We start from the raw sequence: 15,962 nt of genomic DNA, 5'->3' as shown, positions 1-15,962 counted from the left end.
CCAAATCAAGGCTTAAGTTAAAGAGAGAGAAAAAGAGAGAGACAAAGAAATAGAGGGAAAAAGAGGAGGAAGAGAGATAGACGAGGGAGAAAGAGAGAGCTTCTACTTGGCAATGATCTGTCTGTTAAAAAAAAATTCTCCATAACATCATAGCTGGTTCAAATAGCTGAGCCCCAGCTCCATGTACAACTGGTCATCAAAAGCAAGAGAGAGGCAGTGGCACGAGGACTGAGCCCAGAACCACAGTAACCCTCTTTCATATGCAAGTTTAAAAAAAAAATATCTAGCACTTTGTACATGGTACTGTGCTAGGAGAAGTAGGGATACAGAGACAATGGGCCTCATCGCTATCCTCATGAAGTTACAATGCTCTAAAAAGAAGGAGTGTATGTAGACGAACAGCTGTAACATAGGGAAGAATTGGATGAAACATCACGATACAGAGGCAGCCAGGTGGCAGAGTGGATAGAATGCTGGACCAGAAGTCAGGAAGACCTGAGCTCAAATTCTACCTCAGATACTTCCTAGTTTACTAGAGTGAGAGGGGTCCTAAAAGATGTCTTCACCTGAGTAAGTCTCTTCACCCTGTTTGTCTCAGTTTGCCCATCTGTAAAATGAACTGGAAAAGAAAATGGAAAACACCACTCTAGTATCTCTGCCAAGAAAAACCCCAAATGGGGTCAAGGAGAGTCAGACACAACTGAAATGACTCAACAATAAAAATGTAGGAAGAACAGGGGAAAAGACTCAGTCTCATACTCTAGTCTCACTAATGTACTAAATTATTGTACAGTGAACATTAATGTATATCATATCTAATGAGGGTTTGTATTATGCTAGGTAGTGTTCACAACACACAACTAGACATGGTCCCTGCACTGAAATTTTTCTGTTGTTGAATGATTTCCATTAATGATTAATCCACGAAGATCCAGATCCATCTACCTTCTTTTTCTACACGACCTCCTGAGGTTCTGACTTTTAAATAAAATATTATGCCTACCTACCCACTGGGAAAATAGCATCAGTGCCTAAACCTGTGATTAATTTAATAATCAGGCATCCTCATGCTACCACAGATGACAGGGATTTAATGCTGCAATTTTTTTTAAAGCCCCTGATTACTGAAAGAATGTTGACATGACAACTGATATTAGTAACAGGCCATTTCCACCATAATTAGGTTGATTTTATTTTCTTCCCCCTGAAGGCCAGCAAAATACACATACTGGCTACGGGTCTAACAAGAAGACCACGATCAGGCAGCGTGATTTCAGTTTAGGTATTTCTTGTCTCTTCTCTTCAAACCAAATTATAAAGATGCATAAGTCACAGACTTAATATGATGTGAAGTTCTATGCAAGGCTCAAAATAAATCAAACCTTTAAAGATCACATAAGAAACAGCAGAAGCAACTGGTGGAGTTTAGCTTAGAGCAGGGAAGAGTGAGAGGGGTCCTAAAAGATGTCTTCATATACTCAAAAGGCTGTTACATGGAAGAAGGAGCAGACCTGTTTGTGTTGTGGCACAGTCTAAACAAAATGCAGGTGAGAGAGCTGTCATCTTAGAACAAGAAACTCTGAGTTTGAGTCCTGCCTCCAATATTTGCTGTGTGGTCACTGAGTTCATCCTTTTTTATTTTACAGATAAATAAACTGAGGCCAGAGAAGAAGGAGCAGAGTTCAGATGCCACAAGACATCCCAGTGCCTCTTAGTCTCATCCCTGAAACTAACAACCTGAGTCACTTCCCTTTTCGTTTATAAAATGAGTTAGACTAGGTATATTTAAAATAAATAACTGAGGCAACTGAGACAAACAGGGTTAGGTGACTTGCCTAGGGTCAGATAGCTAGTAAATATCTGGGGCTGAATTTCCACTCAGGTCTTCCTGACTCCAGGATTGGCGCTCTAGCCACTGTACCACCTAGTTACCCTGAAATGGACCTTAGGGATCATCTAATCCAACTCAGTGGATAGAATGCTGGGCCAGGATTCATCATCATGAGTTCAAATCTGGCTTCATACTAGCTGTGTGACCCTGAGCAAGTCACTTAACCCTGTGTGCCTCAGTTTCCTCATCTGTAAAATGAACTGGAGAAGAAAATGGCAAATCACTCCAGTATCTTTGCCAAGAAAAGCCCAAATGAAGTCATGGAGAATCAGACAAGACTGAAATGACTCAACATGGCAATCTAACTAATCTTTTATGAATGAGGAAATGGAAGCCAAGAGGAATTAACTAAAGTTACATAGGCAGTCAGAGGCTAGGATTCAAACCAAGGTTCTTTGATACTAAAGCCAGTGTTTATCACACCCCATCACATTGCCTCTCTAGCCTTAGCTCATACTATTACCTTTCACAAACTGAACTACTCACAAGTCCCCTAAAGATTTGCCTTTTCCCACCTCCTTGCATAAATAGATTCCCCTTCTATCTCTACGTACTAGATTTTTCCCATTCTTCAGTCTTTGCTGTGCCAGCTCATGTGCCATATTTGCCAAGGGAGCTTCCATAAGCTGGGTCTTCTATAGCATTCTGTCTATATTCTCACCTAGATAATTTTATTTTTTCTAGACCTGAGATTTCACTAGCATTGGGAGTTTCGGGTGAGGTAAGAGAGTTACCTGGGGACACTGAGAAGGTAAGCGATTTGCTCAGGATCATACAGACAATGTGTCAGAGAAAACTCAGCTCTTCTTTGTCTCCAAGGCCATCTATCTACACATTACCCTACATTTTCTCTTATATACTCAGTTTCTTATTTGCATTCCATTTATTTGGGTTGGAATTTTCTCTCCAACTAGACCAGAAGTTCTTCAAGGGCAAGTATGATGCTACAAGGTTGTTATGAGTAGAAGCTTCATAAAACATTCTTTTCAAAGTCCTATGGAAATGTGAATTTGTGGCTTTCCTTTGGATCTGCCATGCCTGGCACAGTCCCTTGTATAAAGAAGTCATTTAATAAATATTTATTGAATTGATTTGATTTGAAAAAAGATGAAGTCAGCGCACCACAGAGACAAAATAAGAGAATTGTTGGACATCTACTCCATCCAGAACTTGTACCAGGGAATTACGAGTAAAGTCGCTCAATATTTATGTTTGACACATTTGTTCTTAGACTCTGGAGGATGAGATCATAGCTTAAGCCATGTAGTTACCAGGAGAATGACATGGACAGCCTGGCATTCACCAGAACTCTAGCCTTTGCTTGGAAAAGACCAAGTCCTCCCTTCTCTCCCTGGTGCCTTCCATTCTTTAGAGGTTAGAATTACAGTTAACAGAGGATTCCCTGAAGAGGAGTCATTGGGGGCACACAGAGCATGGTATTCACATGTCCTGACTGATTACCTTACCTGATCACTCACCTGATACAATTCAGGATATAACTTTGCCTTAAATGCTTTGGATCAAATCACATTTACCATAGAGCTTTCCCAATGTCTAGTGAAGACCATTTAAAGTTAGAGGGATTAAGAGACTGGGTATTTTATATAGAAGGTTCTCCCATTCAAAATTGCATTCCTTTCTTTGCTTTACTAGTCTATATAGACAGTAATTCTTGCCTTGCACTAACCAGTGCTCAGAAGACAAAAGCAAAAGTAGCCTTAGAAGACATAAGCAGCCGTAACCAACTGACTGTATGTAAATTCCTTTTTCAAAGCAAATGAAAATGGCATGAAACCCAACACTACATTAGATCTCCTCGTAAATATCACCAGAACAATGGTTGCACAGAGTGCTATTAAAAAAAAAGAAAAAACAAAAACTACACCAGGAATTGTTCCCAACTTGGCCCTTCTTGAAGTCCCTTGAACTTGTGCCATTCTCAAGGATCTGTTGCTCAAAACAGCACTTTTTCTTCTAAGGAACAGAGAAAATTAAATTTCTCAATGGAAATCTGAGTATTAGCCTCCATATTAAATGGGCATCCCACCACATTCAGAAAAACTGGGCCACCATCACTACCAAAAATTCTACTCATTCTCATGGGCATCTGGTTCCAAAAAATAACAAACGTTTGATTGTTAATGATGATCGTTATAGCAATTCACATTTGAGGGTTGCAGAACACTTTGAATATATTATTTTATTTAAGCTTGACAACAACCACGTGAGACAGGTACTGCCGTACCATTTTACAAATGAAGAAATATGGGGTTAAGCATGTTGTCAAGGATTGCATGGTTAGTAAATATCTAATGTGTGATTTGAACTCCAAGTGCCAATACTTTATTTATTACACTACGCAACTTATCAAACATCTGGAACCCACAACCCTCTTAGACAGCCAAAAAGCCTGGTTTAGTCATAAAAATGATATTCCAGAACAAGAATATCCCGAAACAGTGATTTTTTTTTTAATGTAAAATGAACATCTAAAGAGAGTAAATTGGAAGAATGGGATGCTCCTAAAATGGAAGATACTTTCTTTGGCATACATAATAGGCTTTCTTCTTACTCCTTAAGAGAGTAAGGCTGATGACGTGGGCAGCTCTGCCTCACTTAAATCCAATTCACACCCATGTCAAGACATCACCCTGGTGATGTCATTGGTCCTTTTGGAGAATGAAGAACGAACAACAATAATAATCCCTGCTCCTCAGAAGGGGAAGAGTTAAGCCTGCAACAGGCGAAAAAGCAACTCCTTACGCCCTTCTAGAATTATTCTCTGTAACTGAGAAGACAAACAAGCCCACGTGGTTTTCTTTCATTCCAGTTCTGAGAGACACTGTTGAAAATTATACTTCTGAGACTAAAAATGCAGGTACTTTCTTGCAGTCTGAAGAAATGCTGAATTTTCACTTTGTTAAAACCTGCCTAATTTTAAAAGTCTTCCAACCCTGGTACTATTTATGTAAACACCTAAGAGAAGCTGAATGAGGCTTGCAGAAGCATTTTCTATTATATTTGTAGTTCCAACTCCAAGCGATCACTTATGCCACAGATTTACTCTTTAATTCCAGAGATATTCAGAAGATGAATCTTTTGTGAGAATGCATCGAAAGTACTTTTACCTATAGCTTCCTTAGAAGGAAAAAACAAAACAAAATGAGCAGTCCTTAGATTTTAAAAGAGTGTAACACAGTCAACGCTAAGCTATAAAAGTTAAAACTGATATGAGCAATGGGAGATGTAATGTTGAAGGGAAGAAATTAATATAATGGATGAAATGACCTGTGCACCTTTTTAAATTAAAAAAAAAGAATAACACAAAGAAGGTTGGGAAAATTTAATTTCAGGTGTGTGTGTGTGTGTGTGTGTGTGTGTGTGTGTGTGTGTGTGTGTGTGTGTGTGTTTCTTCTTATTTGGTTCTATTTCCTATAATCCCTTCAAAACTGTCATCCAGTTTGACTATCTCAGCCTTTGGCATTGTCCTACCATCCAGAATCTTGGATTGGAACTTCCACAGATCTGATAACAATTGCTTTCCAACTGACATGGATCAGGGAAAGCTTCATCTTCAAAGCTCAGGCAAAATCTAACAGCCTCCAGTCCTTCCTTGGGGCCAGAAGGGTGGCAGACCCTGCTGAGAGTTATTTCATCCTTTAGAGAATTAACACCAGTCACAGAAAAAAGCCTGAGGATGATGACATCATCTCAGCTAATAGGGCTTTTCTGAGAGTGGAGAACAGTAAGGGAAGAGAGAACTGCTGGGCTTCTCATTTCTATTTTTAACATCAATTATTTAACTTTTAAAAATAAGTCACGTGCCGCATGATTCAAAGGTGTTACAGGTAATCACTGGTAACTAAAAATATTCTTTCAGCTCTTCATCTTTAGAACCCAGTCCCTTTAGTCACAACCAGAACAATACAGTAAGAAAGCAAATTCCCTGATCTTTCCTCACCTTCTTATCTAAAGCCTGTCTGAGACACACTAACTACAGGAACCACAATCCAGAGTCATTTTTGCAAATCATTCACGTTCATCTATCTCTAGAATATTTACCCCACGTAATTTTTTGCAATTCTGACTTTAAAAAATGTTCTTTTTCTTTTATAGCTAATAACATACCATTATTAGGATTTTTTAAAAAAGCCTGTCTACTTGAATGCTTAATTTATTTACCTCCATCAATTCTAGAAATATAGTAGTATTAAACCGTCACATATATTAAACTAATCCATCCACCGAAAATCTCTTTCTAGCATTTATCTGATACCTAAATACAACGTTACTGGCCCTGCCTCACCTTCCTTCCCCACCTTCATCCCCTGACTTACGGTGGGCTGTTTTGTTCTGATCGCTTTGGACACTGTCCGCTGACTGGTTGCTGGAGGCAGAAGAGATACTGGAGCTCCTGACAAAACCAAACGCTGCCAATTTAGCTGCTGGGAGACGGGAATATCCAGGAGGGCGAAGTCCGGATTTGGGGAGGTTGGCTCTTGTGGCATTTGAACTGGAGGCTTTCTTTAAATCAGCTGAAAAGAAAGGTAAACAGAGTAAGTCTTCCTTAACAGGATAAGCCAGGGAACCCTATAAGTTGTAAACAGCATAAACAATAGTTTGCAACTATCTTTAAAGATTTAAAGCTGGGAGGTGCCACAGAGGTGATCTAATGCAAATATTATGTCATTCTACCAATGAGAAAACTGAGGCCCACAGTGGCAAAGGTGACTTGTCTAAGATCACACAGATAACAAAGAGTAAAACTCAATTCTTAGGACCCTAAATCCAGTGGTCTTTTCACTACTCTGAGCTGCTTCTCAATAGTACTGCCAAGTTTCAGAACTTGGGACCCATCTCCTCATTTTAACTTTACGGAACAAAGGTTTCGTGCAGTTCAGGTTAGATGTGGCAGAAATCAAATGGCTCTATTAGCAACCACACTAGCACACGGAGTGGGCTGCTAGCACAGGTTTTTTGATCTGCTTTTCTAAAGCAAAGACAGTGTCAAAGGGGTTAACAATCTTACTTTAATTAAAAACATATATGCCATTCACTAGTTCAGGGGAAAGGTTAACAACATGACCATGGAGAAAATGTAAACAGAGAAAATATAAGCAGAGAAATTATCACAAAGATAACTGACAGGGCTCCAACAGTCTGAACACATAATACACACCTACGTGTACCACCAGAAGAGGAAGAACCAACAACATCTGAGTGGGGGGGAGGGCTCTTACCAAAAAGCTACCGTAATGTGAATTAAAGTTAAAGATCTTCCTGGCCCATCTGAATGCCCACAACTTTTGTTAGTTAATGAGGCACTGGGTCACCAGGGTCATCTTTGCGCCCTACAGCTCTGAAAAGTATATATATATATATACATATATGTGTGTGTATATGTGTGTGTGTGTGTGTGTGTGTGTGTGTGTGTGTGTGTGTGTGTGTATTCTGAGGTGAGGTTTGTTTTTTTTTTTTTTAGGTTCTACACATACGTTCCTATTAAATACATTTTTACCTTAGTCATGCTGCATAGGAGAATTAAAATGAATGAGAGAAATCATAAACAAAACAAAACATAATACAAAAGAAAATGATCTGGTTCATTCTGCAATTGAATTCCATAGTTCTTTCTCTGGATGTGCAAGGCATTTTGCCTTAAGAGACCATTGGGAATTTTTTAAGTCCTTGCATTGTAGTAAAGTTCTAAGTCTACCAGAAAAATGCCTTGCTAACTGTGGCTGTTGCTATGCCCAAAGTTCCCGTGGTTCTGCTCCTTTCACTCAGCATCAGTTCATATAAGTCTTTCCAGACCTCTCTGAAGTGTTCCTGTTCATCATTTCTTATAGCGTAATAGTATTCTACTACATTCATATACTATAATTTATTCAGCCATTCCCCAATTGATGGGCATCCCCTTGATTTCCAGTTTTTGGCCACCACAAAGAGAGCTGCTAGAAATATTTTTGTACATGGGGGACTCTTTCCCATTTTTATGATCTCTTGGGGATACAGCCCTAAGCAGTATTGCTGGGTCAAAGAGTATGCACATTTTTGTAGTGCTTTTAGTTTCAAATTGTTCTCCAGAATGGTTGGATCAGCTCACAGCTCCACCAACAATGAATTAGTGTTCCAACTCTCCCACATCTTCTCCAGCATTTATCATCTTCCTGTTTTGTCATGTTAGCCAATCTGACAGGTGTGATGTAGCATCTCAGAGTTGTTTTGATTTGCATCTCTCTAATCAATAGTGATTGAGAGCATTTTTTCATATCATGATAGATAGCTTTAATTTCTTCCTCTGAAAATTGCCTGTTCATATCCTTTGACCATTTATCAACTGGGAAATGACTTGTATTCTTGTACATTTGCCTCAGTTCTCTATATATTTCAGAAATGAGGCCTTTATCACAGAAACTAATTGCAAAAATTCGTTCCCAGTTTTCTGCTTCCCTCCTAATCTTGCTGGCATTGGGTTTAGTTATGCAAAAACTTTTCAATTTAATGTAATCAAAATTATCCATTTTGTGCTTCATAATGTTTTTGATCTCTTGTTTAGTCAAAAATTCTTCCCTTCACGGCAGAGTGAAGATGGCAGAGTAGAAAGATGAATATACTCTAGCTCTTCCCCCACAGCCCATAAAATACCTGCAAAGAAAGACTCTCAACAAATTCTAGAGCAACAGAAGCCACAGAACAACAGAGTGAAGGAGATTTCCAGCCCAGGGTGACATGGAAGGCCAACGGGAAAGGTCTGTCGCACCAGATGCAGAGCGGAGCACAGCTCAGCCTTGGCCAGGCAGCACTGGGAGGAGTAGGACCACAACAGGCCTTGGGGGCAGAATCACCAGAAGGAGCTGAGGTTTGCAGATCCCTCAACCCACAAATGCCAGAGGAAGCGTCAAAGGTCAGTGAGAGAGCTTTTTCACCTCCATGACAAAGGAGCAGGGTTCTCCCCTAGCCCCAGCTCCAGGCAGTGGTGGGGGCACAAGTGGGCAGCAAGGGTTGCAGTGGTGGTGGCCACTCAGTCATTGTTGGAGCCTCAGCTTAAAGCCTCTGGGGGAATTGAGCAGCTGATCTGAATCTCAGCCGTGAACCAGGCCAGGGATTAAACTCCTCTCCCTTGACTGTGCCAGTTAGGAGGAAGTGAGAATTTACAGGTCCCCAGAGTATACCTTACGCTTGACAAAGAACCCCAAAATCAAGTAACTGGTTGGGAAAAATGCCCCCAAAAGGGGAAAAAATTAGACTATACAAGGTTACTTTCTTGGTAAACAGGTATTCTCTCCCATCCTCTCTGATGAGGAACAACAATGTTTACCATCAGGAGAAGACATAAAATTCAAGGCTTCTGCATCCAAAACTTCCAAAATGAATATGCAATGGTCCCAAGCCATGGAAGAACTCAAAAAGGATTTTGAAAATCAAGTAAGAGAGGTGGAGGAAAAATTTGGAAGAGAAATGAGAGAGATGCAAGAAAATGAGTCAATAGCCTGCTAAAGGAGACCCCCAAAAATGGTGAAGAAAATAACAGCCTTAGAAATAAGCTAACTCAATTGGCAAAAGAGGTTCAAAAAGCCAATGAGGAGAAGAATGCTTTAAAAAGCAGAATTAGCCAAATGGAAAAGTAGGTTCAAAAGTTCACTGAAGAAAACAGTTCTTTAAAAATTAGAATGGAGCAGATGGAAGCTAATGACTTTATTAGAAACCTAGAAATTACAAAAGAAAACCAAAAGAATGAAAAAATTGGAAGATTATGTGAAATACCTCATTGAAAAAACAACTGACCTGGAAAATAGATCCAGGAGAGACAATTTAAAAATTATGGGACTACCTGAAAGCTATGATCAAAAAACAGCATAGACATCATCTTTCATGAAATTATCAAGGAAAACTACCCTGATATTCTAGAACCAGAAGGCAAAATAAATATTGAAAGAATCCACAGATCACCTCCTGAAAGAGATCCAAAAAGAGAAACTCCTAGGAATATTGTAGACAAATTCCAGAGTTCCCAGGTCAAGGAGAAAATATTGCAAGCTGCTAGAAAGAAGCAATTCAAGTATTGTGGAAATACAATCAGAATAACACAAGGTCTAGCAGCTTCTACATTAAGGGATCGAAGGGCTTGGAATATGATATTCCACAAGTCACAGGAACTAGGATTAAAACCAAGAATCACCTATCCAGCAAAACTGAGTATAATACTTTAAGGGAAAAAATGGTCCTTCAATGAAATAGAGGACTTTCAAGCATTCTTGATGAAAAGACCAGAGCTGAAAAGAAAATTTGACTTTCAAACACAAGAATCAAGAGAAGTATGAAAAGGTAAACAGGAAAGAGAAATCACAAGGGGCTTACTAAAGTTGAACTGTTTACATTCCTACATGGAAAGATAATATTTGTAACTCTTGAAACATTCCTCAGTATTTAGCTAATTGGGGGGAATCATACACACACATACACACACACACACACACACACAGAAAGAGAGAAAGAGAGGGAGAGCACAGGGTGAGTTGAATAGGAAGGGATTGTATCTAAAAAAATAAAATTAAGGGGTGAGAGAGGAATATATTGGGAGGAGAAATGGAGTGGGGAGAATTATCTCTCATAGAAGAGGCAAGAAAAAGTTTTTCCAATGGAGGGGAAAAGGGGGGAGGTGACAGGGAAAGCTTACTTTCATCACATTTGGCTCAAGGAAGGAATAATATGCACACTCCATTTGGTATCAAAATCTATCTTCCACTACAGGAAAGTAGAGGAGAAGGGGATAAGCAAGGTGAAGGTTATGATGGAAGGGAGGGCAAATGGGAGGAAGGAGAATTAGAAGTAAATACTCTTGGGGAGAGACAAGATCAAAAGAGAGAATAGAAGAAATGGAGGGCAGGATAGGATAGAGGGAAATATAGTTAGTCTTTCACAACATGACTATTATGGAAGTCTTTTGCAAAACTACACATATATAGCCTATATTGAATTGCTTGCCTTCTCAGTGGGGATGGGTGGGGAGGGAAGAAGAAGAAAGAGAAGTTGGAACTCAAAGTTTTAGGAACAAATGTTGAGAATTGTTTTTGCATACAACTGGGAAATAAGGAATACAGGTAATGGGGTACAGAAATTTATCTTGCCCTACAGGACAAGAGAGAAGATGGGAATAAGGGGAGGGAGGGGTGTTAGAAGGGAGGGCACGTTGGTGGAAGGGGCAATCAGAATGTAAGCTGTTTTGGGGTGAAGGGAGGGAAGAGATGGGGACTAAATTTGGAACTCAAAATTTTGTGGAAAAGAATGTTGAAAACTTAAAATAGATAAAATTCTTCCCTTTTCCATAAATCTGATAAATACATTATTCCTTGCTCCACTAATTTATAGTATCAATCTTTATACTTAGATCATGTACTCATTTGAACTTCATCCTTGTGTATGGTGTCAGGCATTGGTCTATGCCTAGTTTCTTCCACACTGTTATTCAGTTTTCCCAGCAATTTTTGTGGAACAGTGAGTTCTTATCCCAGAAGCTGGGGTCCTTCGGTTTGTCAAACTGTAGATTGCTATACTCATTGACTATTGTGTCTTGAGTACCTAAGATATTCCATTGGTCTACTCTTCTGTTTCTTAGCCAGTACCAAGTGACGTGAGGTTTTGCTTTGGGGACTTACTCTTTGGAAGAATGTTACTGTGATATGACCACATGAGAATTTGGATAGCCATTCACCCCTACCCCCTTTGAAAACTTATGGTCAGACATTTGTTAGTCTTTTGTCTTTTGTTTGTCTTTTATCTGTTGGTCTTTATTTCTCTGCTTGTATTTTCTCTGTTGGTGAATGTAATTAAAGCTGATTGTTTGACCCTTCAATAGTTGCTTTCCTTTTAGAAAAACAGATCTAAGAACACGTATAGCAGGCCCTCCTGTGTATGCTGGGGTGTTTGCTGCTATAGCAGAGACCCATCCAGGGAATCAAAAGTTCCTTCTCATAAGTGAATTCCCAAAGCAAAATACCAAACTCCTAGTATATATAGTCCTCAACTAATAGGCTCAGAGCCAGAAGGCATCACAACCCATGTAACCCAGCACAGCTGTGAACTTCTGGGGTTCAAAGGAGATTGAGTCTTCAGATGTTCATTCTTCAACCTCAGCCTAGGAAACTGAACTCCAAAGAGAAAAAAACAAAAAAATCCCACTCTGCTTGTGCTTACAATAGCATATGCATCATAATTCATAAATGCTTGGAACCAAAATTGTTATCAGACTCACAGAAGAGAGGCTTACAGGATGGTTTTGAGGAATATCTGTTTGGCTTCTTCCATTCCTTTTTCGGCTCTAATCTTTGAAACCACTTTGGAATCGCATGAAAGCCCATTTACTCCAAAATATTAACATTTGAGTATAAAAAGTTATACCTTAGCATTTCCACCCTCTCTTTCAGATCCCATGAATGACTGGCCATTGAGGGATTGAGTCAGAACTTATTGCAAAGTGATCATTGCAAGAAAAAATCTGAAAAGTTTCTGATAAACTCATATTCCGTGAAACTGAAAAAGCCCAATCTTGTGTCCTTTTCCTTAATCTGACCTAATACCAGAGAACCCCAAACCATCTAGTTAAGAAATTTTATAATATTGTTCTCAGAGTATTCAGCACTTGCTCTCTGAGTGTACAGATATCATTTAATATGCTTTTCAGTCTACATACAATCACCTAGTTTAGGTGTGAAGAAATCAAGCAGAAGTATTTCTCATAGAACATTAATAGTCCAAAATTGGTGAGGATGAAATAACTATGGTTATTTTGGACATGAATGTATTCAAATGTCATTAGGTCATAAAATCTTAGGATACTGAGTAACTGTCCTTATGCATAGGCTTGACCACTTCATGACCTTTTTCAATAAACTCCAGTGATTCTCTTATAAAACATACATTCCTTTTTTAAAGTCTTTTATACCCTGACTTCTCCCTATCTTCATCAATTCACCACACATTATTCCATGGTCCAGTCAAACTGGTTTTCTTACTATTATTTACACACAAAACTCCATCTTTCTTCCCTGACCATCTCCCATGTCATGTGAGGAATGCACTTTCTCTTCACTTCTCTCTCTAACAATTCCTTTTATATCCTTCTTCAGACGTTCCAGGTAATCTAGTTGTGCTTGCGAGAAATTCATAGTCCCATCTGAGGTTTCAGATGGAAGTACAGTCTCAGCTCTGACCTCTTTGGTGTTTGTGTTTTGGTCCTTATCCCCATAGAAAGATTCTATGGTTTTTTCACTTTTCGTCTGCTTTTTCCGATTCATGATGTTGGCTGAGTGTTGTAGCTTTTGGTTCTTTCAGTCAGAAGATACAGATCTTTTAAGTTGAGTTGATGTTTGTCTAGGCTAAAAGCAGGCTTTTTTTTTTGTTGTTGTTGTTGTTTCCCAGATCAACCCTGGGGTTAGCTTGATAGGTGTGTGGGAGGTGTGGTCTGGTCTCAGGATATCTCCTCAGCTGGCCTGAGGCAAAGGCAAGGTCCGGGGGATGGTGATCCCAGCTTCCCTATTGTCTTCCCTTTTCCCCTGGAGGGCTGGGGCATGCCTAGAGGCTAATGCGTGTTCCCGCCCCTCCTGGGGCTCTTCTCCCGGGCTGAGGCTTGCTTGGGTCTCAGTGCGAATTTTTCTCTGCCCTGGGTCGTCTGTCCCTCCAGATAGCCTCCACCACGGTAGGAAGAATCCCCCTTTGCCACCTCTCCAGCCTCTGGTGTTACGAGACCACTCGCCCCTTTCTGCTGCTCCCACTGATCCAGGATCAATCTGGGGAAGAATTTTATGGTTCCCTCACGGTCATCGGGGGGGAGGGGAGAGCACTTACTGATCACTCCGGCATCCCAGCTTCTGGATGTTCAAGTAGTGACCCACTGAAGTCCCGTCTTTAGGCTGAAGATTTCAAAGGCTGTTGCGCTGATATCGTTGGCTCGGCCTGGCTTATCTCCTGCTCCGCTGGTCTCGCCCGCCACTCTCGGGCCCCTCGGGTCGCCTCCGCCCTGCCGCGCCGACCGCGCTGCGCTGTGTGCCGGGCTCTTACCCCCGCGGAACAGATCCCTCCCGTGGACCTTCCAGTCCAGCCTGGGCTCCGAATCTGTCAAAGTCCGTCTCCCACTGGATTCTACACCTCCAAAGTCTCTCTCTCTAACAATTCCTTACTAACTTCACTACTCACATCAAGCTATTCCTTCTGCAGGATCTTTCTTGATTTTCCCCAGGTGCAAAGTATCTTCTCAAAATGACCTTGTACTTATTTTTTGTGTATGTGTCTATGTATGCATAGATAGTCATATACATTATGCTTGTGTGTAAATCTATGTATTATATATGTATATACACATAATACAGATATATTATACATAAACATATATGTCATAGTTGTTCATTTTTTTTCAGCTTTGTCTGACTCTGTGTGACTCCATTTGGGGTTTTCTTGGCAAAGATATTAGAGTGATTTGCCAGTTCCTTCTCCAGCTCATTTAACAGATGAGAAAACTGAGACAGGCAGGGTTAAGTGACTTGCCTAGGGTCACATAGCTAGTAAGTGTCTGAGGCCAGTCTTGAACTCAGGAAGATGAGTCTTCCTGACTCCAGGCCTGGTGCTCTATCCACTTTGCCACCTAGCTGCTCCATATTTATACACAAACATATATTATATTTGTTTGTGTATAAACACACACATATTTGTTTACTTACTTAAAAGTATACACATATATGTATGTGTATACACATACATATATGTGTATATACATACATACATATACATATATATACATATATATAAAATGTATGTGTGTATGTAAGCTCCCTGAAGTCAGGAATTGTTGCATTTTTTTCACCCTCAATGCCTAGCACACAGTGTGAGCTCAGTAAATGCTTTTTTCATTTTATTAGCCTTTTTCTGTTCCCCTTCTTCTCCATACATAAGATTAGTTGTCAATCAGCCAGTCTACTAGAATAAGTAGAAATCAGACAACAGAGCACTTAGAGCTGGAATGTTGAGAAATCTTATACATATTCATTCTACTGCTGAAGAAACCAAGGTTCAGTGAAATGGAAGGACTTATGCACAGCAGTACAGTTAGTACATGTAAACAATGGCAAAGTTAATTTCTTCATGTCCTCTCTAAGTAACTCTTTAAGACTTGAACTTGCCGAACAGTTACTGACCTGCATTGGTCAATGGGGTTTCCTCATTTGAAATCATCTATACCAGTGAAATCACCAACTGATTCTGCCCAAAAAAACAAACTATAATGCCTATAATTCTTATTATTTTTTTCTTCTGGTTGAAAATATGCTTATTTTGTATGTTGCCCTTGCTCAGTCATTTCAATCATGTCTGACTCTTCGTGATCCTGTTAAGGGGGTTTTCTTGGCAAAGATATTGGATTAGTTTGCCATTTTCCTCTTCAGCTCATTTTACAGATGAAGAAACTGAGCAAACAGGGCTAATGACTTTTCCATGGCTATTAAGTGCCTGAGACCACATTTGAACTCAGGTCTTCCTGACTACCAGGCCCAGAGCTCTATCTATTGTGCCATCTAGCTGCCCCCTACCCTGTATGCTTTCACACAAGTCTAGATATTGTTCATTAATCTCTAGGATACATTCATAGTATAGGCGGCTGAGTGGGGTGAATAAAATTCACTCCTTTCTGCACATAGAACAAACCAGATGACAGACATCTCACTGTATTCTCTGATTTTGTGAAATATTTAAGTTTACCCACTCCTAGTTACCTAAATGATTTTAAGTTATTCAGATCCCTGAAATCTAAAATTATCTTACAGAAGTCCTCACAAAAGAGGTCTCTTTGAAAAAGAAATTTGGTCACTACAACTTCTCAGAGGGACCCAAAGGAGGAAGAGCCCTTCTTTAGAACAGTAAAAATTTTGGTTACTCAGGATGCAGTTCTGTATAAGTTTAGAAACACACACACAGCTCTGCCCTTGGAAACAGTAAGAGGTATTGTGTATGGTCTATTTCAATCTACAACACAGCAGAGTTAAGGGAGAGACAAGAAATCTCTTACAACACTCCCTCCCAT

At 39.8% G+C, this 15,962-nt stretch overlaps 1 protein-coding gene across 2 annotated transcripts in view; it reads right to left on the bottom strand.

Moving 5' to 3' along the window:
* Positions 1-15,962, bottom strand: part of MTUS2 (microtubule associated scaffold protein 2) — a 729,368-nt gene that overhangs the window by 448,290 nt on the left and 265,116 nt on the right. For both annotated transcript variants that reach the window (XM_072611825.1, XM_072611824.1), the window contains one exon: positions 6,229-6,426. In XM_072611825.1, the coding sequence (XP_072467926.1) occupies positions 6,229-6,426 (198 nt within the window). The remainder of the gene's footprint in view (positions 1-6,228; positions 6,427-15,962) is intronic.

The sequence above is a fragment of the Notamacropus eugenii genome, chromosome 5 (assembly GCF_028372415.1).
Source record: "Notamacropus eugenii isolate mMacEug1 chromosome 5, mMacEug1.pri_v2, whole genome shotgun sequence".
Lineage (NCBI taxonomy): Eukaryota > Metazoa > Chordata > Mammalia > Diprotodontia > Macropodidae > Notamacropus > Notamacropus eugenii.
This window is presented reverse-complemented; position numbering and strand designations above follow the sequence as displayed.